Source organism: Phalangium opilio, unplaced genomic scaffold, assembly GCF_054372755.1.
Source record: "Phalangium opilio isolate 3A_F unplaced genomic scaffold, DU_Popi_V2 ptg000003l_1, whole genome shotgun sequence".
NCBI lineage: Eukaryota > Metazoa > Arthropoda > Arachnida > Opiliones > Phalangiidae > Phalangium > Phalangium opilio.
Window position 1 is genome coordinate 6,452,230 of NW_028324145.1, and position 27,686 is coordinate 6,479,915.

General features: G+C 37.5%; 1 protein-coding gene across 2 annotated transcripts in view; it reads left to right on the forward strand.

Moving 5' to 3' along the window:
• bma (SCY1-like protein bma) overlaps positions 1 to 27,686 on the forward strand; it is a 150,479-nt gene that overhangs the window by 73,849 nt on the left and 48,944 nt on the right. For both annotated transcript variants that reach the window (XM_089838711.1, XM_089838706.1), the window contains exon 3: positions 24,316 to 24,733. In XM_089838711.1, coding sequence (XP_089694837.1) covers positions 24,587 to 24,733 — 147 coding nt within the window. In that variant the 5' untranslated portion in view covers positions 24,316 to 24,586. The remainder of the gene's footprint in view (positions 1 to 24,315; positions 24,734 to 27,686) is intronic.

Genomic DNA, 27,686 nt, shown 5'->3' on the forward strand with positions numbered 1-27,686 from the left:
CAAATACAAATTGCTTAGCGAAATTTATGTATAAATTTCTCTGTTAATGAAATATACCTTTTACATCCATATTCATAAGGTAATTGGTGTAAATTCATGTATATATTTTTTTGACACATCTCTATATATATATATATATACAAAATGTGTCTAGGGTAAAGTTTACGGGGTAATTATCTAAATGGTTTATCCATTGCCGAGCAATCTAGCTTGAAAATTAGCGTAACCCAACAGCAGCAGCATCGTGGGCGCTCCAAATTCAATAATTAACTTAGTTCAACTTTTGCGAGGGAGGGGACCGCCCCCAAGAAATCTATTCTTAATGGGTTATTAAAGTATATTATTATTATACTGTTTAATTGCTATCATTAATGATATCTCGGAAAAGAGGGCATGGATTTAAATTGCAGATGGACCGTCATATACTCTCTATAGATTGTTTAAATATAATTATAGATGATTATATTTTTGTTTTAAGATGTAATTAAGTCGTTAAACAAGTAAGACTAGACTATAATCTTACGTCCACGTCGCTTAATTAGACTGTTCGCACGTGTCAACCAACTACGCAAAAGATTTGCGGGTTTAGTTTGAAAATTTTTCAGTTTTGTCTTGCAGTGTCCAGATGGCACCACCTTGTTAACTAATTTTTTAGCCATAGCTCACTCGATCATGTCTTACTGACGCTGGATCGTGTGTGCTATGATTGAGAAGTTTTAGGATTATTGGCTTGGTATTTGTCCGGCTGAGAAATAAGGATTGACCAGTAGAGCCCTAGCACTTCAATCAAATAAACTGGACATTGGCCACTTAAAATCGTGAAACCTACCTTCTAAGGTTTTTAATTAAGTGGTCAGTAGAACCCCATGCTTCTAATTTTTAAAATGGAAATTTGTCCAGGGTCACCACCTTATTTCTCAGCCTGGTACTTGGTTTAAATAGAGCTATCTAAGTTGTGACGTCAGTACCTTGGTAAAATATCACGGGCTTAGCTTTGGCAGTGGGTGGCCATGCTTGGCTTTCGCAATGATTCAATGGGCAAATAGCATGGGTGACTGCACACGTTGGCTTCTGAGATAGATCTATAGGGAGCTTCCAGAGAGGTGTGGCTTAAAATGGCTCCTCCCCTTTCCATCAAAATGGCGGAAAATTTCACAGTGAGTAGGGGAAGGCTCCTGATTGGCTAAGTGAGGGTCTGACGCTTAGTAGGGGAGATTTTAACCCCTTTGCCCACTCCCTATTAGTATTGTAAAGTCTTGGTCGAAAAATCACCATAAAAGTAGTCTGCTTTCGCGTCTGAACGAGGAAATGAACGTACTGGCGCGACCGATACGAAATTTATTCCTGATTTTTAAAAATATCCAATTAATTCGACAGGAATAATGGATTGAAGCGAAAAACATAGTCAAACTTATATGACTGCTTTGTTCTAGATATATATTTTCATTCAGTATGATGTATATACATTTTATCCTCTGCTAGAAAAACCTAGTGAAATATTTATACCGTAATAATTTTATACTCAGAACTCTACTGCTACCGAAATCAAAGGCGGGATATATGCTTTTTAACCCGTAATTTAACATAGATTCCTTCTAACTTCAAGCTATAATAAAAATTCAAGATGAAATAAAAAAATAAATTTCCCAAGTATATCTACTTCAAAAGGAATGGTTTTCCATCGGTAACACCCTCGCGTGAAAACGGCGAAAGATGAAATTTTTTGATAATGCAGAATAGGGTAGAAAAATCTTGAAATTCTGAGAGAGAAACTAAAAATATCTTGGAAAACTTTCTTATATGATTCGTTTATTCTTTGAGGGGGATTCCTTCTTTTTTAGAATTCATAAATGAAGATCCAACACGCTCAAAGAATTCATACTGGCAAATTTTATTTTATTTTATTTCCTGATCGAGAGAAATGTAGATAAGTTTGAAAAATGGGAAAGGATTTTTATTTATTTATTTTTTACGTAGGTACCTTTAGCTCTTTTATTTTATACAATATAATATTAAGTTTACATAATCTCCAAATTTTACATTCCAATAATATTAGAAAAAGGTTTTATACAGGGTGAACCGAAAAGGGAGGATGGCAGGACAATTTTGAGTCGAAAATGTAACGTTTATGACATTTTTCACTATGGACCACGGTATACAAATTATGATTGGAGGATTTTACGGATGGTCCCTTAAATGTATGTCAGCAACTGAAATCTTGAAGGAGAGAGGGATGGAGTGGTAATCTCCATACTTGTAACGTTGTCTCTGTTCCCCACCTATGGCACCGAAGTCCTCCCAGCATCCTCAGCATTTTGGTAGGGTCGTACAGCACGGAAACGGTCGAGTGTGCCACCTGCGTCTTAAAAAGAGAAGCTAATTTTCATACAAATATAATGGCGCTACGCGGCAGCACTTAACAATCGCCTTCCGAAGCGTAGGGGCGACCGCGAGGCACTCCATCTTACCTCTTTTCTCGCTGCTGAAGGACAACGTTGCTAATTTAATTAATTGGTCTGCCGTAAAACACTCTTAATCGTAATATGTAAACTTTGGTAATTAGGAGATCAAAATGTCACGAAACATTTTAGACTTAAAATCAATTTCCCATAGATCCCAATGTACTTCGTGGTCCTACTTATACCATCCCTTTTTGGAACACTGTTTTATAAAGTATTATAACGTGAAGTTTATGTTATCTATTTGATACATCTTGCTGTAAAAATCCATAAATCAACAGGAATACAGAGATTTGGCAATGTGTTTGATGGGAAATACTTGAACTAAAGCTTCTGTACAAAACTCAGAGCAAACCCAAAGATTTTTTTTTAAAAAAACCTTTGATATGGATTAACTTCAACAAAATATCAAGAGGCAGTTTGGGCAGGAAATGTTTGACACTTGAGTTTTACGAAAGAGATGGTGTAAACTAAACTGTTTACAGTTGAGCTATTGTATAACAGTTTATATTAGTTTAAAACCCTCTTGAAGACCTTCGCCTTTGAAGGCATTCACTTAATCGAAGCGTGACGTACACGTGCCTACTCCCGTTCAAATTAGAATCACTATAAACCAACCCTTAACTATACATTAATGAGTCGAGACTCTAAGCCTTGGACTATACCTTACAAATAAACTTCCACAAAGGGAAGTTTAGGACCTGGTTATAGGCCTAATTACTATCGACGTTGCTAAGCCTAATTCCAATTCCAATTAATACACTCAAATAACTTAGACTATTTTAAACGAAACGTCAAATCCAGATGTGAGTTTTTTGAATTTTTATTCAGAAGATGTTGTGAGAAATAAAGTTAACCAAAGGCCCAAATTTCAGACTAGTCTTACGTGGAGAGTGGAGCCTACGCGTTAGGCCTATTTGCCAATCGGGTGACGTCTACAATTCTGTTGAACGACTAGTACCAATTCTAATATAGAACTGTCCTTTAATTATTGAAAGCCAAAGCTTAGATAAAAAAAAACTGGAAAAAATGGTTTATTAATTAGCGATGACTTATAATACGTCATCATTGGAAAGAAATTTATTATTGCGACTCTCTCCCTATGAATGAAAGAGCTATGGTTTCGACGTAGGATTAATTCTTCCCACGCTTTCATCATCAATGATAATTCCTTTAAATCTTCAAACGCTTAGGACCTCGGGCCTAAAAGAGCATAGGAATATATTTAGGAGTTGGAATTGCTAAGGGCAAATCTTCGTAGGTTTGGAATGAAGCTGATAACATCAAGCGTAGAATTTTTTACCAAAGAAGAAACCCTAAATTTTTATTTATTCGTCTACTCGATGAATCTCTACTGTAAGGCTGGTGAAGGATTTTTTCAAAAGGAAATGATGGCAGTACTCCCCATACAAACAATTAGTCATTGGTCACTTTTAGGCCCTCGCGTTATCGGCTGATTGACATAGGGTTAAAACGGAACATCCGGTGTGTGTGGTCCCAAAGACGTTAAATAGGTCTTCAAAGTTACCAGACCCCAAACAAGCAGGGATAGGTTTAATTTTAGAAGTAGAAATGGAGAACAGAGTAATGTGGGCGCGCGTCAAAGTCCCGGACCCCTTCCACGGGACGGAGGGGTATGAAATAAGAGGCGGGTCATAGCGACAGAAGTGAAAAGGAATTGCGTATTTTTCGCCGTCCCCGTCAGCAACGTCCTCAAAACATAGTTTAAGTGAGCCAATAAGGTAATTTAAACTTTTCGTTACGTGTTGGATGGAGGGGCTCTTTACTGGGCCATGAGTCGGACTGAAGTAAATACTAACCGTTCTCCATTCCTACTTCTAAAATTAAATCTATCCCTGGTTAAAGCTAAGAAATCTGCCATTTAATAACTTTTTCTTTAACTATGGAATTGGAGTGTACAATTTCTTGTGATACTAAAAATGGGCATGCGTTCCCAAAGAGCCTGAAGCTGTTTTCATCTCTCTTGATATGTCAACGATCAAGACGCGTCATATAATAAGAGTGCCTCTGAGTGTTGTTTGGATATCCCTTGCTTTTTTTCTCTCCCTCTCTCTTCCCTCTTCATCTTATTTTCCAACCTCTTAAATATTTTGTCATCCATTTTGTTTAAAAAATGGAAGAAGCTAGGCCTAGTAGTTTGCTCCAAGCTGTTTGAGATCATAAATAGAGGGGAGACTTTCTTGAGATGTTTTTCTTTTTCCAAAGGGAAAACTTTTCCAACTTAACTCTCTTTAGGAAGGGAATGAAAAAGAATGTAAGAAGGTACATTTTAAAGTAAAGGAGAGAAAGAGAGTAATATGGTTTACTTTAAATTCTTTCAAAGTGCTTATTTTTATGATATAATCATATCCCCTAAAACTATAGTTGACCTTTTTGGGAAGGCATGATTAATTTTTCTTTCTTTTCAGAATAGACCTGAATTTTTATTATTATTTTTTTAATTTTTAATGGGTGGGTGGTTGAAAGGGACATTGAAGTAAAAATAATCTTAACTTGGTTTGAAACGGAGCAAGATTAGTGGATTTTTTGTTGGACAGGTCAAATGTCAGGAAAGTTAAAGCTTAACTTGATTTATTTTCATAATTATTTTAATTGTAAAATTTAAAGGTTAAGCTAAATTTTAAAAATTATTTCATCTATGGAATGAAATATTAGGGGTTAAAGATTGTGAAACACAGTGCCTCTGAAGTAATTTTGTTTCAAATAAACAAAAACTAGTTTCATTGAAAACAAAGTACAAAAATAATAATAATTTTAGGCTTAGTATTTTATCGAATATTCCCAGTTTACTCTCCCTTTGGAAATAAATAAATAAATAGATAAATAAACAAGAAAAATAATAATTTAGGCTTAGCACTTAATCAAATATTACCAGTTCATTCTCCCTTTAGAAAGAGATAAATAAATAAATAAACAAGAGAATGGGACGTATAGTTTTCCACTTCCCTAATAAAATATAAAAACACTCTGGGGGGCGGGGGAAGAATTCCAACGCGTTTTTTCTTGGTTTTTGTCCACTTTTCTCTCTTTCTCTTTCGAGTTATTAAACTCGTTAACGCTAAGCCTAACTATACTTATAAAAAAAACTATCGCCTAAAAGAGCGCGTCGCCCACTAAAAAAATTAATAAAAGTCCCGCATTTTTTCCCTCCATTTTTATTTAATTAGTACTTGGAAAATTTTTCTCCTCTAACCCCCCCTCCCCCCCCTCCAAAAAAAACGAACAGAAAGATTTTTCTTGCTTTGCCAGTAACGAGAGACTAGTTCTTAACGTTTAACGAAGAAAAAGTCTTCGAAAAGACATCGATTTCTAGCTTCTAACGTAACGTACCATTACGCGCTGGCTCTTAATAACGAGGTATTTTAGTCTTTCCTTATTCTTTCTCGTTGCTAAATATATCCCGAAAACCTTAAGGGGATGACCGAGGCTTGGCTTAAACTATCCTTCGTTATTGTTTTGACGGTGGTTAACGAAATTATGCTTGTTGGATTTTACCGGTAATATTAAGTACCTAAAGTATTTTGACGGATGTTTTTACACAATTATGCACTCCCCCTGTCACTCGCTCAAGGCTTAGTGTAATGTCATGAAGTTAGCTTTAAGGGTACTGAGTAGACATGACGTTGGCTCAAGGGTGTTAACAGTACTGTCATGTCTTCAGGTTTAAGAGTGTCGAGCAGACATGACTAGGCTTAGTACTGTCTTGACGTTAGGCTAAGGCTCAGGGGTGTTGGACAGAAATTAACATACTTAGAACTCTCATGGCGTTTCGCTTATGGGTATTGAGCAGACATGACTGGGCTTAGTACTGTCATGACGGTAGGCTATGGGTTATGGGTGTTGAGCAGACATGACTGGGCTTAGTACTGTAATGACGTTAGGCTATGGGTTATGGGTGTTGAGCAGACATGACTGGGCTTAGTACTGTCATGACCTTAGGATATGGGTTATGGGTGTTGAGCAGACATGACTGGGCTTAGTACTGTCATGACGTTAGGATATGGGTTATGGGTGTTGAGCAGACATGACTGGACTTAGTACTGTCATGACGTTAGGATATGGGTTATGGGTGTTGAGCAGACATGACTGGGCTTAGTACTGTCATGACGTTAGGATATGGGTTATGGGTGTTGAGCAGACATGACTGGGCTTAGTACTGTCATGACGTTAGGATATGGGTTATGGGTGTTGAGCAGACATGACTGGGCTTAGTACTGTCATGACGTTGGGCTATGGCTTATGGGTGTTGAGCAGACATGACTGGGCTTAGTGCTGTCATGACGTTGGGCTAAAGCTCAAGGGTGTTGAACAGAAATGATTATACTTAGTACTCATGACGTTCGGCTTAATGGTGTTCAACAGGAATAATTAGGCTTAGTACCGTCATGAAGTTAATCTTAAGGGTGTTCAACAGGAATAATTAGGCTTAGTACCGTCATGAAGTTATTCTTAAGGGTGTTTAACAGGCATAATTAGGCTTAGTACCGTCATGAAGTTATTCTTAAGGGTGTTTAACAGGCATAATTAGGCTTAGTACCGTCATGAAGTTATTCTTAAGGGTGTTTAACAGGCATAATTAGGCTTAGTACCGTCATGAAGTTATTCTTAAGGGTGTTTAACAGGCATAATTAGGCTTAGTACCGTCATGAAGTTATTCTTAAGGGTGTTTAACAGGCATAATTAGGCTTAGTACCGTCATGAAGTTATTCTTAAGGGTGTTTAACAGGCATAATTAGGCTTAGTACCGTCATGAAGTTATTCTTAAGGGTGTTTAACAGGCATAATTAGGCTTAGTACCGTCATGAAGTTATTCTTAAGGGTGTTTAACAGGTTTAATAAGGCTTAGTACCGTCATGACGGTATTCTTAAGGGTGTTGAACAGGTTTAATAAGGCTTAGTACCGTCATGACGGTATTCTTAAGGGTGTTGAACAGGCATGATTCTGTTTAGTACTGTCATCACGTTAATCTTAAAGGCGTTGAACAAAAATTATTACGCTTAGTACTGTCGTGACGTTAGGTGTTGAGCCGAATATATTTCGAAGCTTAAGTAAATCTAGTTAAATATTATTTTTAGCCATTTTCCCAGAGTTCTGATTTTAACTTCATTAGGCTTAGCTAAATATTTCTTTATTTCTATTTAAATTTTGGTTCTCTCTTAGTCTTTTTACCGGAACTGTACTTTAAAAAGGAAAGGAGGGGTTTCCAAGCTATTTGTTTTAAGCTAGAGAGGTGATTTAGGTGTTTTCGCGGGAGGATGCTTCTGTTTCTAACCTTCCATTTACTCCCACACCTCTCTCTCCCTCTCCCTCTCGCTCTGTCTCTTCGCTCTTTCGTTTTAATTACAAAGTTTTAACTTGAAAAGTTTCTCTCGGCACTTTAGAAAGCGGTACTTACCTTCGACCAGACTCATCTTCGCAATTAACTCTTTAAGAAATAATTGTTTTCTAGAGACTAATTTTCAGGCAGTGACGGGGGATTATTTATGTTGCTATTTTCATTACTTTCAACAAACTATCAGCAACTGCCTTATTCCATGCGCGATTAATTAACCCGTATAGGATTAAATGAGGACTTGGATTTCAAATTTAAATTAATAACAATTGGTTTAGAATTATTATGTAATGGTAGTCGGTCAAAAGCGTTGAATGTTTTATGGAGCTAAGCCTAATTGAAACATTTGTCAGGCCTAACTAAGAAAAATCTTGTAGAATCGTTTGGAATAATTTCCACCTTATTTTCATACAACTAAAGATAATTTTGCAGCCATCAGTCAGAAAAGTTGACGTTTTTTACGTAACTCGCTGGTTAAGCCTAATTCAAACTTTTGTTAGGCCTAACTAATATTAATCTAGCAGAACATTTTTGGCATTATTTACACCCGCATTTATTAGAACTTTAGATTATTTTGCAATATCAATCAGTAGGTATTGAAGTATTAAGTATCGTTCACACTTGTGTTAAGCCTAACTGAGACAAATCTCGCAGACCTTATTGACATAATTTACTCATATTAATTTTCTTAGAACTATAGAAATGATTTTAATGAAAATAACGGATTTCTTTTAATAGACCTACATCTTGAGCCAATATAGAAACTGAAATCTTTGAATGAAGTCTAAACTCTGCTAGGTCGTGTGGATAAAAAACAAAACATCCAAGAATAGCCGTAAGCCAACGGCTCGTGTCAAAGGTTGAATTCCCCAATCTTCTTTTCAAAGTCTCTGTCCATATAACGGAATCTTTGGGCCTTTGCTAAGTCTGCATGCATGCCTACTTTCAAGGGGGTCAGAGGGAAGGGGTTTGTTAGAGGATATATAAAGAAATCTTCTTTGAAAAGGGGCAGACGACTTAATATGGAATTCCATCCACCTTTTCTTGTTACATATTGAATCGGAGATGGGTGTTCTCATATGGCTGCTTCCCGCGTGGTTCAACCTAGAGTCGTAGATTTTACTCCTTAAGGCGATTTCGCGCTCGATTCTCAGTTATTACCCATGCAGTCTATATATTATTCGCGAGCGGGAAAAGTGCCCCAAAAGAAGACATGAAGTCCTGATTAACTCGGAAGTTATGGAAATATTTACCTGAATAGAATTTTCAGCTTGTTACTTACTATCTGTAAGATTAGTCCTATCAAAAGTAAGATAAGGGACTAGAAGTATCGAGGTAACCAAATTCTTCACTCGGCGAAAGTGAATATTCTTGATAACACACGAACGGTTGGCCCTCTGGTAGCTGTTTCTGAATTTTCCCTCCAAAACGTGAGACGGTAGACGGCCGAACTAGATTCAAGCACCCGCGTCCGTGTTCCTCGGCTTTAGGTTGAGGGGAAGGGGGTAGGAAAAGTTTTTGGAACTCGACCAATTGTTTTCTCTCAAGTGTAGGCGCGATGGAAGCGGCATAAAATCCTCAAATTTGTTCAGTAGTGCCAGGATCGATTACCAATGCTAGAGCACTTTACTTCTAGTCCCTTATCTTACTTCTGGTCCTATTAATAACATCTCTCTTATCTACTTCTGGTTGGTTTTTGAAAGTGGTTGGTGAAGGTACGGGTGAAATTTGGCGGGAAGCTTTCCCGCCGTTTGTATCTGAGTAAAGAACCGTGTTGAGGCTCCGATTTACTCTAAAAATGAAGGCACGAGAGTGTACGTTCCCGTAAGAGAAAAGAGGGAAGTTACTTCTGCAGCTTTTTTCTTTTCTTTTCTTCTTCAAATAACTTCCCTTTCCTTCCTGTTTTCACTTCCCAATATACTACGTTTCCTACCCTATAAGACGGGGAAATGAATATAGGGGTTGTATTTTAAAAGCAACTACTTTCTCTTACCCGGGTCATAGGTTAGTTCTTATTTCGCAATCCCAATTGGGAACCGTACAGAAATCTATCGAGTGCATAAACTATTTGTATAACTTTCTTTAAACGTTTCGCGGAATAGCCCCTTCCAAAAAGTTTTGAAAAAATGTTCTTAGTCTGAGTCAGTTCAGTTCTTCCTACAAACAGGAAGTATTTTCCCCGCATAGCCTAGTTCACAACCTATATATGACGTTTTTTAGCTCCAAGTGCGCATGCGCGAAGAACTTAAACAACAAGATGCACAAGGCAGTCAAACTTTTTGGAAGGGGCTATTAGGCCTAACTATTATTGAAAAGGAAGACGACCTAAATAAAATTAATTTTGAAATTAATTCACGTGTAGGCTTAGCTATTTATCTCTCTTAGGATATGTTGAGGATTAGGCTTGGGGATTCTTTTTAAATAAGTAAGGCATGATTTCTTATTGAATACTAAGCCAAATTTCGAGGTTTTGATTCATATTTAAGCTAAGCTATTTATCTCTCTATGGAATAGGATTAAGTCTATTCTTGTGAAGAGTGGAACGACCCTACGTTAAGCCTAACTTGAAGCTCATATTTAAGCTTAGCTAGTGAGGGTTTGCCTAAAGTTTACGAAGTTAAGTTGTCATTTTGTAAGTGCATGGATCGTTTCGCGTTACCTTTCAAAGAAGCTCCAGGAAAATCTCAATTTCCTTTCTGTTCCATGGAATAACTTGAGTCTCTGAGAAACTTATATAGTTTGATCGAATAAGGTATGCCCTATGTAGGATCGAGGCCTAATTCGATTGGCGTTAGTAAGAACTGAGAGATTATCTTGGAATCTTTGGAGGCCTGCGATGCCGATAAAATGTCATCAAAGGCCTCCAGGAGAAAAGATAGAAAAAGGAGTCGTCTTACTATATTTTAAGGCCTTGTCAAGCAGACTATAGGAATATGTCCAGCGTATACCTGACTGTCAAGGGGTTAACAACAGTATAAACAACCCCAACTATACTTTTTTACGAAATATTTTAATCGATAGGTCATTTCGGTATAACTAAGAGGGAAAGACACGGGGTAAAACTTGGCCTTCCATCCCGCTTTTTGACGCCTGCGCTGTAGTCTTTTTGTATCATGAGAATGCGCAGAGACGGATGGCAATGTATCAACCCCCCTTGTATGTCCCGATACCAAGGGTTTCCTACCCATTTTTTTACGTGGACAAGTCTAAGTCTGCCTGTACTCGATAGCTTTTCATTACAAAACGATCTATTTAATTGTACTATGTTTACAGATAATAATTTGAGATATAATACATAATTTTTCAATAAAAGTGGTTGTTGTTCATTACCCCAAGTGTCAGCGAAACGTTGGTAAGCCAAGAGTCTGCAGAGAGAAAGCTGCAGTTCAGTTCGAATCATTACTTCTTGACTAACTTGACCCACAAAGAGCATGACAGGTTAAAAAAGATATTGAGCGAGAGAGAGAGAGAGATGGGGAAGGAATTTACTTGCCCTCTTTAGTGAAAATGATCTCTTAAACATGTCAGGAACGTGGTTAACCTCTCGATGGAATACATCCATGGCATGGCTAGCGGCTAACTCATCACTCGTGCAGTCTCTAACTCCTTTTTACTCCTGCCAGCGCAGCCCTGACAGCGCGTCTACTGGTGGTATATATAGTGGTAGAACCCAGTCAAGTAATTACCTGTCGTTGCCCATGCCTACGTACGTATCGTAGGGTCACCCTATTTTCCCACCTACACGATCCTACAAGTCGTAAACCTACGTAGGTAGCTCATCCTGCTCCTATACTCTTCAATAAACCTCGAGGAGAAATGCAGACATCCTTAAGCCTAAATCCTTCTTATAGTGAGCTTGCTCAGGCTCCTCCTACGTAATACGTTTGACCATTTTTTTCTTTCTTCTTACGAACGTCACGAGTTAGTCGCGGACTTGTTGTTGGTCCAAGGCCCGATATATCGAAATTGACGTTGATTAGAAACGCGTGAATAGATGATTCCTGGAGCTGTAGAGGTTGTTTGTATAGTCTTAATATTCGCGGTGTCCTAATTAATGAAGATACTCTAAGAGACCATTATTACGAACTGAACCCTTTCGAACTTGCACCGTATTCGCATTCCATTGAACACAGATAATCATGAATGAAAGAAGACAATGGTTGCTAAAATTCGAACCTTTTCAGGGACATTTTGAAGATGCATGCATGCACTAGCCAAGGCCCCTAAATTGAATTTTAATCTGCTCGTGCCGTCCTCCTGCTGTTCAAATATGCATTAGGCCTTGGCTGTATTATAGAGACGCCATTTCAAATATATACTCGAAATCCCCAAAATTACAATAACAGGGCTCTCATCAGTCTGAGACGAGAGATTCCACCCCTACTTCATTCTCTTTACAGCTGATATTATACTCTGACGGTCCCAACCCAAATAGCGGGTCGGACAATTGTCATATTATATTTGAACACGTGAATGTCCACGGAATTTCTATTAGTCAGAGTTAGAGCCTACGGTCACAAAATGGCCGCGAATATCTCAAAGAGAGATAGAGAGAGAAAGTTGGACGTCTAAGGCTATACAATTGCGTCACTCTTCGTCAGGACCAATAAGATCCTAGGAAAACTCATTTTATTCTCAAAATTTTCCCTCATTATCTGACCGGGGTGGATAATGATTTTCAATGATACATCTTATTTTAATTGCGAAAAGTTTCCGACCCCTCGTAGAAAACCAATACTTATTCAGAATGAGGACCGCTTTATATAGTTGCTCGTTAATAACGTACGACGTTGATACTGTAGTCTCTTAGCGTCTTGTTACTATCACAAAATGTACTACTCTTTTACCCATATAACACGTAATTTTGCATCAGTGTTAACGCCTTCCTATTTGCTAAGGTGATATTCGTGGTTATTTTAGCGTTAATAAAGCCCTTATCTCTAGATTTCCAGTCTCGACAATGCACTTCCTTTCCAAACTTTTGTGAAGTGTTTTAACTTAAAATCCATACGTTAGGCCTAATTTCTTATAGCTTTAACAAAGAGCGATGCTATCGATTAGAGAAATGAATCATACAAACCATTTTTTATTTTTTAATAAAATAGCTAGGCTAAACATCGAAGGTGAGTTTAGACAAAAATATGGAATACGTTTTTCTAGCTAAGAAAATAGAATTCCCGGAAAATGGTAACCATAGAAACGGCACAGATTTTTAAAGCTTAAAATTAGAGTGCTTTATATTTGGAATTTTATTTATTTGCCTGTTTTTCCTACTTCTATGGATAAAATTGGCATTTTTTTATTAAATGTAAGAATATTGTTAGAAATAATAAAGTTTTGGACTTTAGCTAACAAGGTATAGGAAATTTAATAGGATTATATTAGAAACAAGGAAAATGACGATTACGAAATATTAATGTCTACGTGTGTTGAACCTCATAGAGATTTTGATGGAATTTCGAGTTTAATTTAAATAGACTATGGACATGTGTCAGTGCAAAAATAGGTAATAAATGTCGTCTAAGATAAGCATCGCTGCCGAGAAATTCGCTCTAATCTGGCTGATATGTTCTTCAAATCAAAGTGTAACAATGGTTTAAAAGTCTTACGCGTGTACCAGGGGAAGTTTCCTCAGTAATTATTCCAAATCTTTCTTTCCAATACGTCAAGATCGGAGCTTATAGTGTGCGGACAAGTGTTGCCACTCATTTATGCAGTGAAATTCAACCACTATCTACAACAGACTGAAAAGATTGTACAGTTCTGTTCGATTCACTGATTATTCAGTTCCCAACCTGCTTGAGATGCTCTGACGAATTACTGGCAACCCTGTGAAGCGCGGTTAAAGTTAATAAACGCGTTAGGAAATTTCTCCAGCACTAACTATAGCGCAGCGCATATTTTTTCACCAGTTCCTCGGAAAACGTGTTTTTCGTGTGTGCGATCTCCACACACACACACACACACACACATACGTTCAAGGCCACCCAAATATCCTCTTGTATAACCTATGTTGTCATTTTATAATCACAAACGTAGATAAAAATCAATTCTTCATTCCATGGAGTATATTATTTTTGAAATTATTATGCAAGTTTGTGTATAGGCTGTTTAATACTACAACTGCACCATCTTTTGGGATGAAAGAGATGAAGTTACGAAAGAGGTAGAGATTTTTTTCTCCGAATATGTTAAAGGAAAGGACTGTACTATTGTAAGAGCTTGAAAAGAAGCCCAAGCCCCATATCTTCCATAATTTTTGATTTAAAATTAGAAGGAGTTACATGGAATCTTACCTAATAAGGTTTTTAGAGAACTTACGCGAGACAATTGAATCAAATTTAATTTTGTTTTATTTATTGTTGGGGTTAGTATCAAGGCTCAATAATTACGGGATATATGGATTGAACGATGCAACCGAACATAAAAAAGCCAGGGTAACAATGTAGCGAGCAGTTCTTAATAAGGGATAATAAACCAGACATTATAAAACTAACAAATAGAGCTTTGGATCTATCGAACATATTGAAAGCTAACTATTGCAACAATGTATAGGATGGGAGTTCTTAATTAGCGATAATAAAGCTAACATATAAACCAGCAATTATTCTTAATGAGCCAAGTTCTCATGATTCTTCCCAGGCTCACCCAGCCCTTTTAGTTTGCTCTCCTGCTCATCAAACGTGAGATGGACATCGCACCATTGGGTGAATTCTATGAATATTTGGTACTAAATCCTCGGCAATCAACCCAAAAACCATGATTGTCTTGACGTGGGACAAAAATTCACAAGTGCGTGCGCCTTGGAATATAATTAAGCGCTAATAGAGTAATGATGAGGGAACTATTTAGTTTAGTCATACCTTGCTCCAAATGTTGAGAAGAATCATGTTGCAATTACCCAGCTTTGTGGTGGGTAAACTTCTCTCGAAGAGACGTATTTTATTATACTTCTGGTGTTACTAACATCAGTATTGAAGTTTGACGATTAAAATTAATTTTAAATTCACGAATTGTTTACTGTGCACAATGAATAAACATACAAACAGATAAACAACTTCCTGAAATATATATAAGATTAGAAACTTTCTTCAAAGTCCATTCAGGTTTCTCGAGAAATTTTCCACATTCTATTTTTTTTTTCCTAGAAAATGAACCCTGTAATACCACCGATTTTCTCCAAACTAGTTTTATATAGATGATTTGAAAAGTGTGCAATCACTATAAAGTAGGCCTAACTACTATATTATGCAAAAAAGAACGAAAAAATAATACAAAAAAGAAGAACCTTTTTATTTTTCTTTGTGGAAAAGCTTGACTATAAAAAAATATGATGGGTTGTATAGAGAGAAGAGGCGGCATGGTGTTAGGTTAGGTAGGGAGCTCGCTCGTCTTTTTCAAAATTGAAAAAGGGATCAAAAGAGTAGCTTTTAGGAAAATGGGCGAGGCGGACGGACGGACCAGGAAAAGCTTGGAAAGTCGCACGAGCCTCAGAAAGCTTTAACGCCTATGGCCTTATCTTTACCAACACCACCTCGGTATGGTTGGTACAACCTAAAGCTATTGTCATGGCAACCATTATCCGCCACCCCGGGAAATTTCCCCCTTATAAACTAAGAGAGATCGGACACTATGGTGAATTGGATTTTAACGTTTTAAATTTTTATTTAGGTATATGAATAATGATTTAAGGGTTGGTGGGGGGTTGCAGTGGATTCTATATGGGTTCGTTTTTGAATCGAAACTCTAACTTCTATGAAATTTTGTAGCAAGTGCCATCGTTCTGGAGTTATGATTGGAGTGTTTTACGGATGAGTCCTCAACTTTAACCGAGAAATTCAAAGCCAATGCTAGTTAAACTTAGGGGTCATTTGTGAATGGGTGACCCGGACGTCGAAATATCATAAAGCATTAGACAGTGAAGTTTTGAATGAATTTGAAAAACGTTTTTGGTATAGATAATTTAGTTACACACCATTAATCTGATTTTTAAAATTCAATGTCAGAAACTGTGAAAGTACCAAGGTGCATCGTCAGATTAACCTAACCTAACTAGTCAATGGAGCAATTAAATGTTCGCCTTTGCACCAAAGTACCAAGGTAAATCGTCAGAGGAACCTAATCTAACTAGTCAACCCAACGCCTCGGTACTCTCCTGATGTGTCCACCCTTATGAAAGGTATATACGCTATAAATTTTATTTCGAAACTACGCATTTGGAACTAATTATACTAAAAAAAATATCCATTCCCTCTGAGTTATTCAGGGAACCATCAAAGGATACTCCTTGCGTCTCTGCTCCAGAGTACTCTGGGTCTCCTTTTATCCATCCTGAACATTTCCGACATCGCACAGTCCATACTCACCAACCACACATTGCCTTTAGCTTGGATTTTAACAATAAAACTGGAAATTTTCAGCTTCCCTCTCCTTTACTCTCCATAACTTCCCTTCACCAATCCCTTGTACATCCGTAAACGATTCTCTCATCTCTGCCGCTAGGGTCCTATATTATATTTACTATGTAAATTAACTCTTCTTGAAAATTTAGCGTTGTTGCACCATAGATATGAATAAGTACTACGTATTGTGGATTCCTAACTCTTTCGCTTAGGCGCCCGCTCAGCAGAAAAAAATGACTTCCGACCCCCCCCCCCCCAACCTCGTAAGGGTGAGAGATTTGTATTTTCTCTCTTTGTTCATGAGAAAACTTTCATATTCACCATTGAGGATTTTGCTGAGAGCTATAGTTCCTTTCCCCCACGAGACCTAGTTACTTCCGACTCAGTTTAGAGCCACCCCACACCCGCTAGTGTTTATTGGTGGCTAGCTTTTTGGCCTAGTTGGGAATCCATTATACATATCCATGGTTGTATCATCCCAGTCCCCTCTCTATTTCTCCTATTTCTCTCTCTGTCTCTGTCTCTCTCTCTCTCTCTCTCAAAGTTTAATATAGTTATATTTCCGTTTACTCTTCCTTCTCTTTTCCCAAAGATCGTTCCCTGTTAACTTTTCCCAATTTATAAAGGCTCGCGAAGAATGCCAAGGGTGCTATAACAATATTTGCCTCTTTAATTTTAAGTAAAGTATTTGGTTAATAATTGGACGATCGATCTGGAAAATTTTATTTTGATTAACAAAGATTTTATTTTAAAGAATGTTATTTAATGTTTCTTTTATTGCAGCCGACATTTTAAAAGATGGCTGAAGATTCAAACGAAATAATTCATCCATCTTTTGTGTCAGAAATGCAATCAGCTACTAGAAATAATTGTGTAGCCATTTTCTCAACGTATCTTGGCGAATTTTTCGTGAAGATCTAGACTAATCATTATCTATGGCCATAAATTCGTAAGATACGTTCCATAAGTTTGTCATTGGTTACTGAGAGCTTGTCATGAAGTGACGTAGGTCATAGATTCTTGTAAAGCGACGCCTGGTGAGGCGCTATCAAAGGCTTAGTACATACCAAATGGGAAGATGAACTGCAAAATAGAGTTTAGTCAAGTCTCGTTTGTAGTTCTCGAACTAGCTCTCATTAAGTCTCTAGCATTACGAAGTAAAGGTTGTATCATACTTACGGAACATATATTATAAACTTATGCTATGACAAATTGTACCTGTCGAACAGTCTAACTCGTGCCTAGGAACTCACGTTGCTACCAACCAAAGAAATAACAGTTAGAAAGACGTCAGAATTTAGTACTCAAGCCCGGCCAACAAAGGCTGCACATAGAAAATAACAAGGGAGATATGGAGGCACAATGATTACTAGTAACTGTATGTATTCTTGGTTATAGTATGTTAATAGATCGACCATGCAGGTCAACGGTCGAACTGCGTCAGTTAATAATTCAATTATCTGATCACAGTTACAAGGCGTTTCCTCTCATTTCCGCTAGACTAATCACACGAAAGGCAGTCAGTATTGTGTGACTGCAGCCCCGTTTCTCTCTCTCTCTCGCTTACTCTCTACAATATTTGTTTATACTCTGTGTTATGATCAATACAGTATATATTTTGATTTTGTTTTATCAACCTCAATGCCAGTTAGGCGGTGAACCGAATCTGCGCGGGAAAGCTCTATCCTCGTTCTTGTTTAATATAAAAGATATAACGTATGCCCGCCAGATCAAACCTTGCAAATATACCTTGGAGAACCAATAGATGTCTCTAAATTGAAGTAAAATGGAGTCGTAAGCAATTATGACTCTCAATTCAGGGAGATTCTATATTTGGAGACATACTTTTCGAAATAAAGGTACTCTAATATCTCCCGATTATCCTACCTCCTAGCGGGAAACCATTTTCGCGCATCTTTTTGCGCATTACAGAGTGAGTGAGTGAGAGAGAAAAAATATTTATCCTACTTGTTTACAATTTGAGTCCCTGTCATTTTCAATTCCAACAACGATCATCACGTGACGATCTCTCTCTTCTAAGGAAAATGCGCCGAATTGGATGCGCACGAGAGTTTTGTTTTATTGGTATTTACCTTCCCTCTGAACATGTCTCCCTTTATAGAATCTCCCTATATTTGGCAACACTGTTCTAGTTTTTAAAAGCTTGGAGGAAAGAGGTGAGATGGAGAGAAATATTCGTGTGCCATGTTTGGTAATGAAAGTCTCCCAGAGTGCCTTGCGTCTTGGTATAGAGGATTGTTAAGTGTTGCCGCGTAGCGCCATATTAATATAGAAGCTACTTCTGACGAATTAGGCTTCTATTTTTAAGATACAGGGGACATTTTCGACGTTTTCTTACCGTACAACCCTACCCAAAACGCTACAGAGGATGCTGGGTGGACTTCCTTGCCGAAGATGGAGGTACAGAGGCTACGTTATGGGTATGGGGATTTTAAATCCATCGCGCTTCTTCCCTCCTAGTTAAAAGTACACTTCTCTTTATGATCTACGATTATAGTATCGTATCCAAAACGTTTCAGGCCATAGCTTGGATCGCGAAAGAGTCGTCTTTATGATTGGTTTTTTTCTTCCTCCACCTTCCTCATATCTTCCTTGTGTCTTTCCTTGGCAGGCCGGAAATCAGTGAAGCGACCAATACGGTTTCCATCGACGACGTGCATTGCCAAGAGGCTTTCCCCGCCTCCTATCGCCTCTACTTTCCTTATTTCCCGCCGTTTTGGTACCGAGTTAGGCTTAGCTACATGTTGCGATGAAAGCGACTCCAATTTCCTTTTTATCTTTCTTGTTGCTTCCATATTTTTTTTTCTTCTTTATAGGCGACACACCGCTTGATTGGATGTAGTCGAGTAACTGTTTAAGGCCCTTGACGAGAAATGACTACATTTTTGTTTATGGCAGGGATAAGGTTGTTCCGAGCGTTAGGCTTGTGCGTGTCAAAGTTGACCTCGTTTTTTGCTTGAAGCCTTTGTTTATTGATATTTAGTTAGACCTTTTGTCTTCCGGGGGAGAAAAAAGAAACATAAAAGATAAAGAATGAAGGCCTAATTATAAATACTATAAAGTCTAAAGGATCAAGATATACAGGATGTTTCAAAAAGGGTAATAGGATCGAGATCTATTGGGTTGGATGGGTTATTTTTAGGCGAAAATGTAAATTCTATGACATTTTGACTTTGTCCTATGGGGGCCGCTGTTTTCATGTTAATATTGGATTGTTTAACGGATGATCTCTTAAAGGAGAAGTTCAGGTAGAATAACATTATGCCTTAAAACAACGGCCTTTTTCTTAATATACAAGGAAAAATATATTGAATTAGTCTTAAAAATGAGAACTACTGTGCCATCCGCCATTGGTTTAGTGCCGTCTGCTAAACCGAGCCTCTTACCAACACGTGATTGGTTGGATTCTCACAGGCTGAGAGGTAAGGGTAAGGTAGGAGTAAAAGTTTCTGTTTGGCAGACGCCCCTGAACCAATGGCGGATGGCGCAGTAGTCCTTGATTATTTTTAAGACCTAAACTTTTCCTTTAAATGTAACTAAGAACCTAAAATTCAATGCTAATTTAATTAAGGGGTCATCCTTAAATACACCAAAACATAACTTGAGAACAGTAGCCCTTAGGGCAAAATGTCATGAAATATTTTCGACTCAAAAACGCCCACTGTATATCGTCCTACCACTCTGTAATATTAAGCCTAAAGATAAGGATCTTTCATTTGAAATCTGTATTGGTATTAATAAGAAGAATCTCCTTTCAAGCATCAAAGCATTTTCCTTTTTTCTGTTTTCCAATTTCTTCATCCTCTTTCGCGCAGCTAGGACTGAAATACAGGATTTGTTTGTTTCTCCTCTTTTGGCCCCGAGGCCGAGGCCGAAAAAAAAGAGAGAAAATAATTCGTATATAGCTTCTAACATCTTCAATCATTTCTCTCTAGAAAACGCGAATATCTATAGGCCTTGGCCTCCAACATAAGCTCAGTCTGAAAATGATAAAGAAAAACCGAGAAAGCAAACCGGACAAAAAAGAATATAAAGCTTTTTCATCCTTACGTATATCTTAAGTTCATAAGATATGTTACATAAGTTTGTCACTGGTTACAAACTGGAGCTTGTCATGAAGTGACGTAGGTCATAGATTCGTGGTAAAGCAACGCCTGGTGAGGCGCTGTCAAAGGCTAAGTACAGACAAAATAGGAAGACGGACTGCAAAATTAACACCGAGTGTAGTACTTCTTCAATACTCGTTTATCGTTCTCGAACTAGCTCGAGCTGTAAGTCTCTTGCATTTCGAATATAGTTAGTGTCATACTTATGGAGCATATCTTTTAAACTTATGGTGTGTATAAATTTTTTTGACAATAACGTAAGGAAAGGGGTAAAGGACTCTTTAAAATTCAATGCTTCTATTTTTCAGGTTTTTTATTTACATGTATATATTAAGGAATATAATTCTAAGTTGGATTTTAAGATTAACTTAATTCTTACTTGATTTCAGCATATCATTTCCGTAAGGTTCATCTCTACCTTACTTATATGTTTTTACCTTTCTTGCAATTGAATTTATGTAATAAATCCATTTGCATGGACTCCCGTTTTGTGATAAGCTTAAAAAATTTAAATTCTTCAAGTTATTCGCTTGAATATTTAATTTTTAAAAATTCAAAAGGTGCAAAATAGGCTTAACGTTTATTTCTTTTCGTATAAAGAATAGAAAACTTATATTCTTGAAGTTATTCGCTTGAATATTTAATTTTAAAAAATTCGAAAGGTGAAAAATAGGCTTAACGTTTATTTCTTTTCGTATAAAGAATTTTCAAAAAGGTTATTTACGGAAAATCTGGTTAGATTTTCGCGTCGTTTTCACCTTGATTTTCCCTTTCACAAACTTGAAGCTTAAATATTCTGAATATAGATAGGAAATTATGGGAATCGGGTCTTCGAACTAGGCTCATCTTCAAAATGTCAGATCTTGCCTTAGGCCTAAAGACTTATAATCTCTTAATAACTATATGTTTTGAACTATGTATATAATCCCTTTCAATGAGTATTAAATTTCTCATTGGAAGGCTTAAAGTGGTCAATTTGTATTCTATGAAATACTATACATACGAATCTCTCATTCATGATCGGTTCTCGTAAGAATCGATAATATTGGTGGATAATTAGACGTCTGTTAATTGATAACCTCGCGTGATAATTATTGAAGGGAGCATGCGATGGTTCAAACTAGTTCAGTTGATTGATTTTTAGGATCTCTATCTAAAGTCTTGACTGACTGATAATCAACAACAGCTCAAACCGCGTTACATAAAAGGCTGAAAATTCGTATTACTCGCAAAGAAATATTTAATATATGCGCGGCCATCTTTAAAAAATGGCGGCGAAAATGTAAAGAAAGATAACATTTTCTTGGATTTTTGTCCAACTTTTAAAGTTTGATATTTAATCTACAGCTTTTTCGAATATCAACGTCTCATTGGTCGAAGTTTAACATACCCCAAGAAACAAATTTGAAAAATATTCAAAATTCCGTTAGGCCTTGGCCAAAATACCCATTATGATTTAGCCAATGAAACTGCCGGACGGATTTGGTGAAAAAATTTTAATATACTGAGTTGAAATGGAATTCATTTCAGATATTTTGTACTTATATCATCGGTACAATATGATATCGATTTAAGTACAGTCTAATTAACATTTTAGAGCCCATTCTACTCTTCAAAAGCGTAGAATATAAACTTATTCGAGACCATCATGCTCCTTTTAAGTTGTTTAAAACTATGTCACCATATTTAGAATGATATAAACATACATATTCCGTATTCGGAAGTGTACCTAATTACCTACTTCCCTTTTTAAAATGTTTCTGTTGCAACTTTATCCAACACACGAATCTCTCTAATGACCTCTCTCTCAATCCTAGCTGTCATCCAACTGTAAAATATTTAAAAAAATGTTTTTCCCCCATGGCTATGGTTTGCTAAAATATTTTCCGGAGTAATTTAACTTTTACCAAGTTCAAATAGTTTTCAAAACTCCCTGATTTCACGGTTCACGATGGTTTAAATAATTAGGGTCACCTCTCTTTAAAAGTTGAACAGTTTGACACAGAAATCTAGCTATGACCTTTGACCCGTATCGTTCGTGAGATACTGGCAGAAGAGACCCTTTCGGCTTAAGCAACGAAAGCCAGCAAAATATTAGTTAAGCCGTGTACCAATTTTTTAAATTTCGATCTTTTTAAGCCTTGGTTTGAATTTTGGAATCTTCCATCTTTTAACATTTTTGTAAATACATGTATAGCATTAATTTTAATTTAATTTCTTCGAATAATATCTGAAATTAATGCAAAATTAACTTAAGAAAAATATGAATTTTATTGAAAAAAAATTGTACACTGATGTGCTGCGGGTTGAAGCTTTACAGGGGCTCATAGGAAATGCTTTATTGCACTTACCCCTGTTAGTAGGCTTTTTTTCGTTTATAAAAAAAATTGAAAGTATTGCTTAGTTTGAGACTATTTCTCGACCTAATTCAGTGTATAGTATCCCTCCGCCAACATTTCAAAAATTAACCTATTTAATTTTAGTACTTCGTTTTTGGTTGAAATTGATTGATGCTACATGCATTTATAAAGGGCGGATGAGTTCAAAATTCAAACCAATGGCTTAAAAGAACATGGAATCTAAATATTTGGTACAAGACATAGCAAATAACAATGCAAACGGGTGTCAGGTCTTATCTACAAAGACCTACCAGCCCTGTAAGCTATTTTAATAGTTCAAGTGGCATAAGCCGCAAGATATTTTTATAAGCTAGCACTCGCCTTAAAAATTTTTGGAAATACATGAAAAGCATGAATTGTTATCCATTTCATCCAAGAACCACTAAAATTACTTCAGAATTAAGTAAGACACGAATTTTACAAAGAATATCGTACACTGATGTATTGCGGGCTAAAGCTTTACAGGGGCTCTTAGGAAATGCATTAGTACTTTTACCCCTGCAAGTAGGCTTTTCTTTAGTTTATAAAAAAATTGTTTTAGACTATATTTCTCGACCTAATTCAGCATACAATATCCCTCCGCAAACATATCAAATAAACCTATTATCTTATGTTACGTGATTAGTGAATACGGTCGTAAGGAAGTAGAACAGCCCTTTTATAAATATAGATAATGTTAAAATGTATCCCTTAGCGACAATTAAGAAGATAATATCGTTATACCTGGGCAAATATATCACTATCATGAAATTTTATTGGATTTACTGCGTGTAGGAACTTTCAGTTTAGGTAGAAGTTTTTATCACCTATCCTAACACTCCATTTATTAATCCTAGCCCATTGTCAATGAATCTTCCGAAGAACTGAAAACAAACAGTGTTAATGCGCGGAAAATTTATTTTCCCTTGAGACATTAACAGCTAGGCCTTTGCCCAAAAAGTTAAAAACTTTCAAACGCATCGAGACTTGGAAAACTTTGTTGATTCTACATTGTAATTATAATCGGTCCCTGTTGTTTTTGGAATTAATTTTTTAAAACAAAAGGTGCAAAATGAATTGGAGGAAACCTTCCGGGCTTTTATGGGTTTATAGTGGATGGAGAAGTTTTGTTAAGCCTTGGCCATCTGATGTTAGGTGTAGTATGACTTGGAATACTAATTTACTCCGTCGAGTTTTCTCTCTTAGAATTGAAGGAGCAAATTTATTCTAATAACGTTGGCAAAACACGTATAACAAATCCCCCTTCCTTTTACTTTTGAAGTTTATTTTTCTTGGTGGCTAGATCAAGCGTCGGATCTTAAGACACCGCTTGTGTGTTTATCAAAGATAAAGTTTCGACTATTTTGTTGGCAGCGTTATTGTAGAGGTACAAAGTTGCGGTTGAACCTTTAAGGTTTAGGTGGCGCAGTGTCCTTTGAATTTTTAGAAGTACTTTACTTCTCTTGGAAAACACTTTTGGCCACCAAGGCTTAGCGTACTTTTAAGCTGATACCAAAGTGAATACGAGTTAAACGCTAAGCCTATTTCGTTCCACCTACACGAGAAATCTAATGGTTTGTCGCTTCTTTACGCAGTGTGACATCCCACGTAAGAAGTTGGAATCGTGGATTGGAAAAAAACACATCTACGCTTGAAGTCTAGAAGAGGTTAAAAGCACCTTCCTTCGAGAGTCGAGTGTGCCAACAGAAGAAAAGAGAAGACAGTTATACCGTTGTAGGTCTAAGAAGAGAGTGCGAGAGATAGCGGGTAGAGATGGCACCGGGTGGCCGGAGGATGAGCAACAGATGCTGACGTCTCCTCCGGCTTGATCCAGGAATCCCGCGCCCAGTAAAGGGTAGGAGAAGGATGTTCTCCAAGTTCAAACCGGCGGCTCCGGCTCCTCTCGAAGGAAACCCCATCACGCAGATTTTCGAGATCGGACGTCAGGTCGGAAGCGCCGGACCGGAACTGGTCTGGAAAATCTTCGAAGCTGTCCGGAAGTCCGACAAAAGGGTGAGCCGACACTCCAGTTATTTAATCTTTAAACGATGATCCCTTTTAAAAGGAACGAGAAATATAGCAATGGAATATTGGGGTATTCGAATCCAGCACTGGCTGATCTCGTTTCATAAACCTGAAGAGCTCAAAACATACATCTTAAGGGGAGGGGGGGAGTTTCCAGTATTTACTACTTATCATCTGCTAGATATAGGGTTAAGAATGAATATCCGGTATGTGAATCCAAAGACGTTAGATATAGGGTTTCAAAGTTACCAGTCCTTTCGTTTGAAGCCACATCTAACGTCTTTGTTATCCACATGCCAATCAATGCTCAGTCTGAAGCAAAAACAAAGTGGTCAAAACACCAGATTCTATTTTACCCCCGGGGTTTTAAACTTGAACCTCCATCGGTTTAAGCAAAGGCTTAGATGTCTCTCTAGTTCACACCTTTGATGGTGGTTTCTCTGATTGGAATGGAGTGTTTATTTAGAGACGACCAATGAGAGTTGTACTAGACTCCCTTCTACAGTCTCTAGAAGAGAGAGAGAGAGCTAGATGAAGCTGCCAATATTGATTAAGGCATTAAGACGCTGGGAACTCCCTGGGGTTTTACCTCAAAGAGCTATACCCGGCTAGCGGAGAAATCTTTTGGGGATTTATTCGCTTCATAAAGTAGATTTATTATTCTAATTTCCGGGGCAAGCGTTCCGCCTTATAAGCCAACTTCTATGTCCCATGCAGCGTACTTAGCTCTAATGGTAATAAATAAGGTCAAATAGGAACTAGATAATATTAGTTGATCAAAGGCCGCACCTTTTCCTATACATCTTTTGTAATCCCCTTGACGCCTGGCATAACGTTATGCCCGACATATTTAAATATGTAAAAGAGTCAAGGTGTATTGTACGTCTGACGTCATCGTAATACCTTAAAGTAATGCTTGAATGCATTGCTCGGTTGAAATGCTGCTATAGACGAGATAAAAAAGATGTTTCTGTAATGTTCTCAATGTTGACAGAACCTTAGACTAGCACTTCAGACATAGGTAAACAAAACCCTAATTGGGAAGGGAGTTGGTATAAGTAATTCTTTTTAAACTTTATCTTTTTGGAACGTAAAATTGGTAGAAATCGTGGTACAGAGAAATACTATGAGTATAACCTTACCTTTTTCGGTTAAAACTATGCTGATTATTGGGGGGGGGGGGGAGCTGCAGTAAATAAGATTTAAAAAATTATCTCGCTGGGGTCACGAGGTTTCAGAATATAGTCTGCTACTACGAACTGTCTCATGACGTCACACCCTCCTATCTCTTACCTCGGTTTTGGGCGACCATATTGGAACTCGTCAGCTCAGGCCAAACAATTTAGACTACCAATATATACGTCACGTCTCCGTAGCTCCTCCCCTCTCAGTACCACTCCATACGATAATATTTGCGTAGTACATTATAATGAACTAGAAGTTGGGCAAAATAAACCGTAGTTATAAATTTACACCGTTCGTTAATGAAAAGAACTCAATCTTTTCTTGGTTTTAAACGGTGATGCTAATCATCTCTTCCATCTTTCTTTTATCTTCAAGCGCTGCGTGATAAGTGTATGGTGAATGAAAGGGAGCCGGTCGATGAACATTACTCATTAGTCTATCCCTAAATTGGGTTGATTCTGGTTGAGACCGTGAGGACAGGGAGGGTATTAGATTCCCGCATTGATTAGGATGTCATTATAGAAGCGTTACAAGCCCCAATTTTCTTAGATCCTACTTTGAAGCCGTTGCCGTAGCCTGGACTCCCTTGGGAACGGGACTGATGGGACATCGTTAAAAAATCCAATGGGAGGATGGGAAATAGCTAACAATTAAGTTCTCACTAAGGGACCCCAATAACCGTCGGGTTTAATGTCTAACGATTAAAGGAAAATTGGATCCGAGGGAAATTTGAGCGGAAATTTATAGATAGTACCACCACTTAGGAATGCCCCAGAGCTTCCTCCTAAGTCTTACCACTGTTCTGGTAGCCATATTGGTGGGTTTCAGCTTTCCCCGTGCATTGAATTGTCTCACGAACCTTAGCTCCTCCCCCAACCGAAAGCTCTCCTAAACAATGGAGCTCATTGTGGGTGCCGGTTTAGGGAGAGGCCAGAAAGGTGTGGTTAATTAAGATGGGTACTCCCCTTTCCGCCATTATGGTGGTGAACTTTACAGAGTGGAAGACTACTTGAGGAAGGACCCTGATTGGATAAATGGGGACCTGACGTTTATTAGGGGAGATTTTCAGCTCTTTATCAACCCCCTGTTAGACTGTGGCAAACACTTCATTTTGCCTATGTGATAATTCAAAAGCTTTTGGTTTGGGAGGGTTGACATAATTTGCACGGCCATACTGGTGCTTCGAAAGCTGAAATCCACCAATATGGCTGCCAGAACTGTGGTAATACTCACTCAAATGAAAGCTTTCTATTGGCTGAAACATTAAAGAAAAGGGAGGGGCATATACTAAGTGAACGAGGCTGACCTATATGTTACAGAAAAGGGGGAATCAAATTCGAACCAGACGAGACTCCACCCTTTTTGAGTTTCCACCAAGTAAAATTTTTCGGCAATGATATTCATTCCTGGAAATAACGTAACCTTTACTTGAACTTCAAGGAAAGTTTAGTATCGATGTATTTACAACTTTAATCAGAATTAGGGTCCTAAAAAAGTCCAATATTCTTTAGCTTGTTCTTTGGAAACTCAATCTCGTTGGTTATAGAGTTAAGTGGAACTCTGTACGAATATTTGCCCAGTGTTGATAAGGGATGAAAAAAATACAGATCAGGGAATAAAGAGATTAAGCAAACAGATCTGAACGTTAATGGAAAGAGTCTAGAGAAGGTTTCCTTTCTTTTTTTTTCTCTTTAAGCTCCCTATATGGAATTTTATCATAGAGTAAATTTAGTAGATCCTTCCGGGAATTAATTAT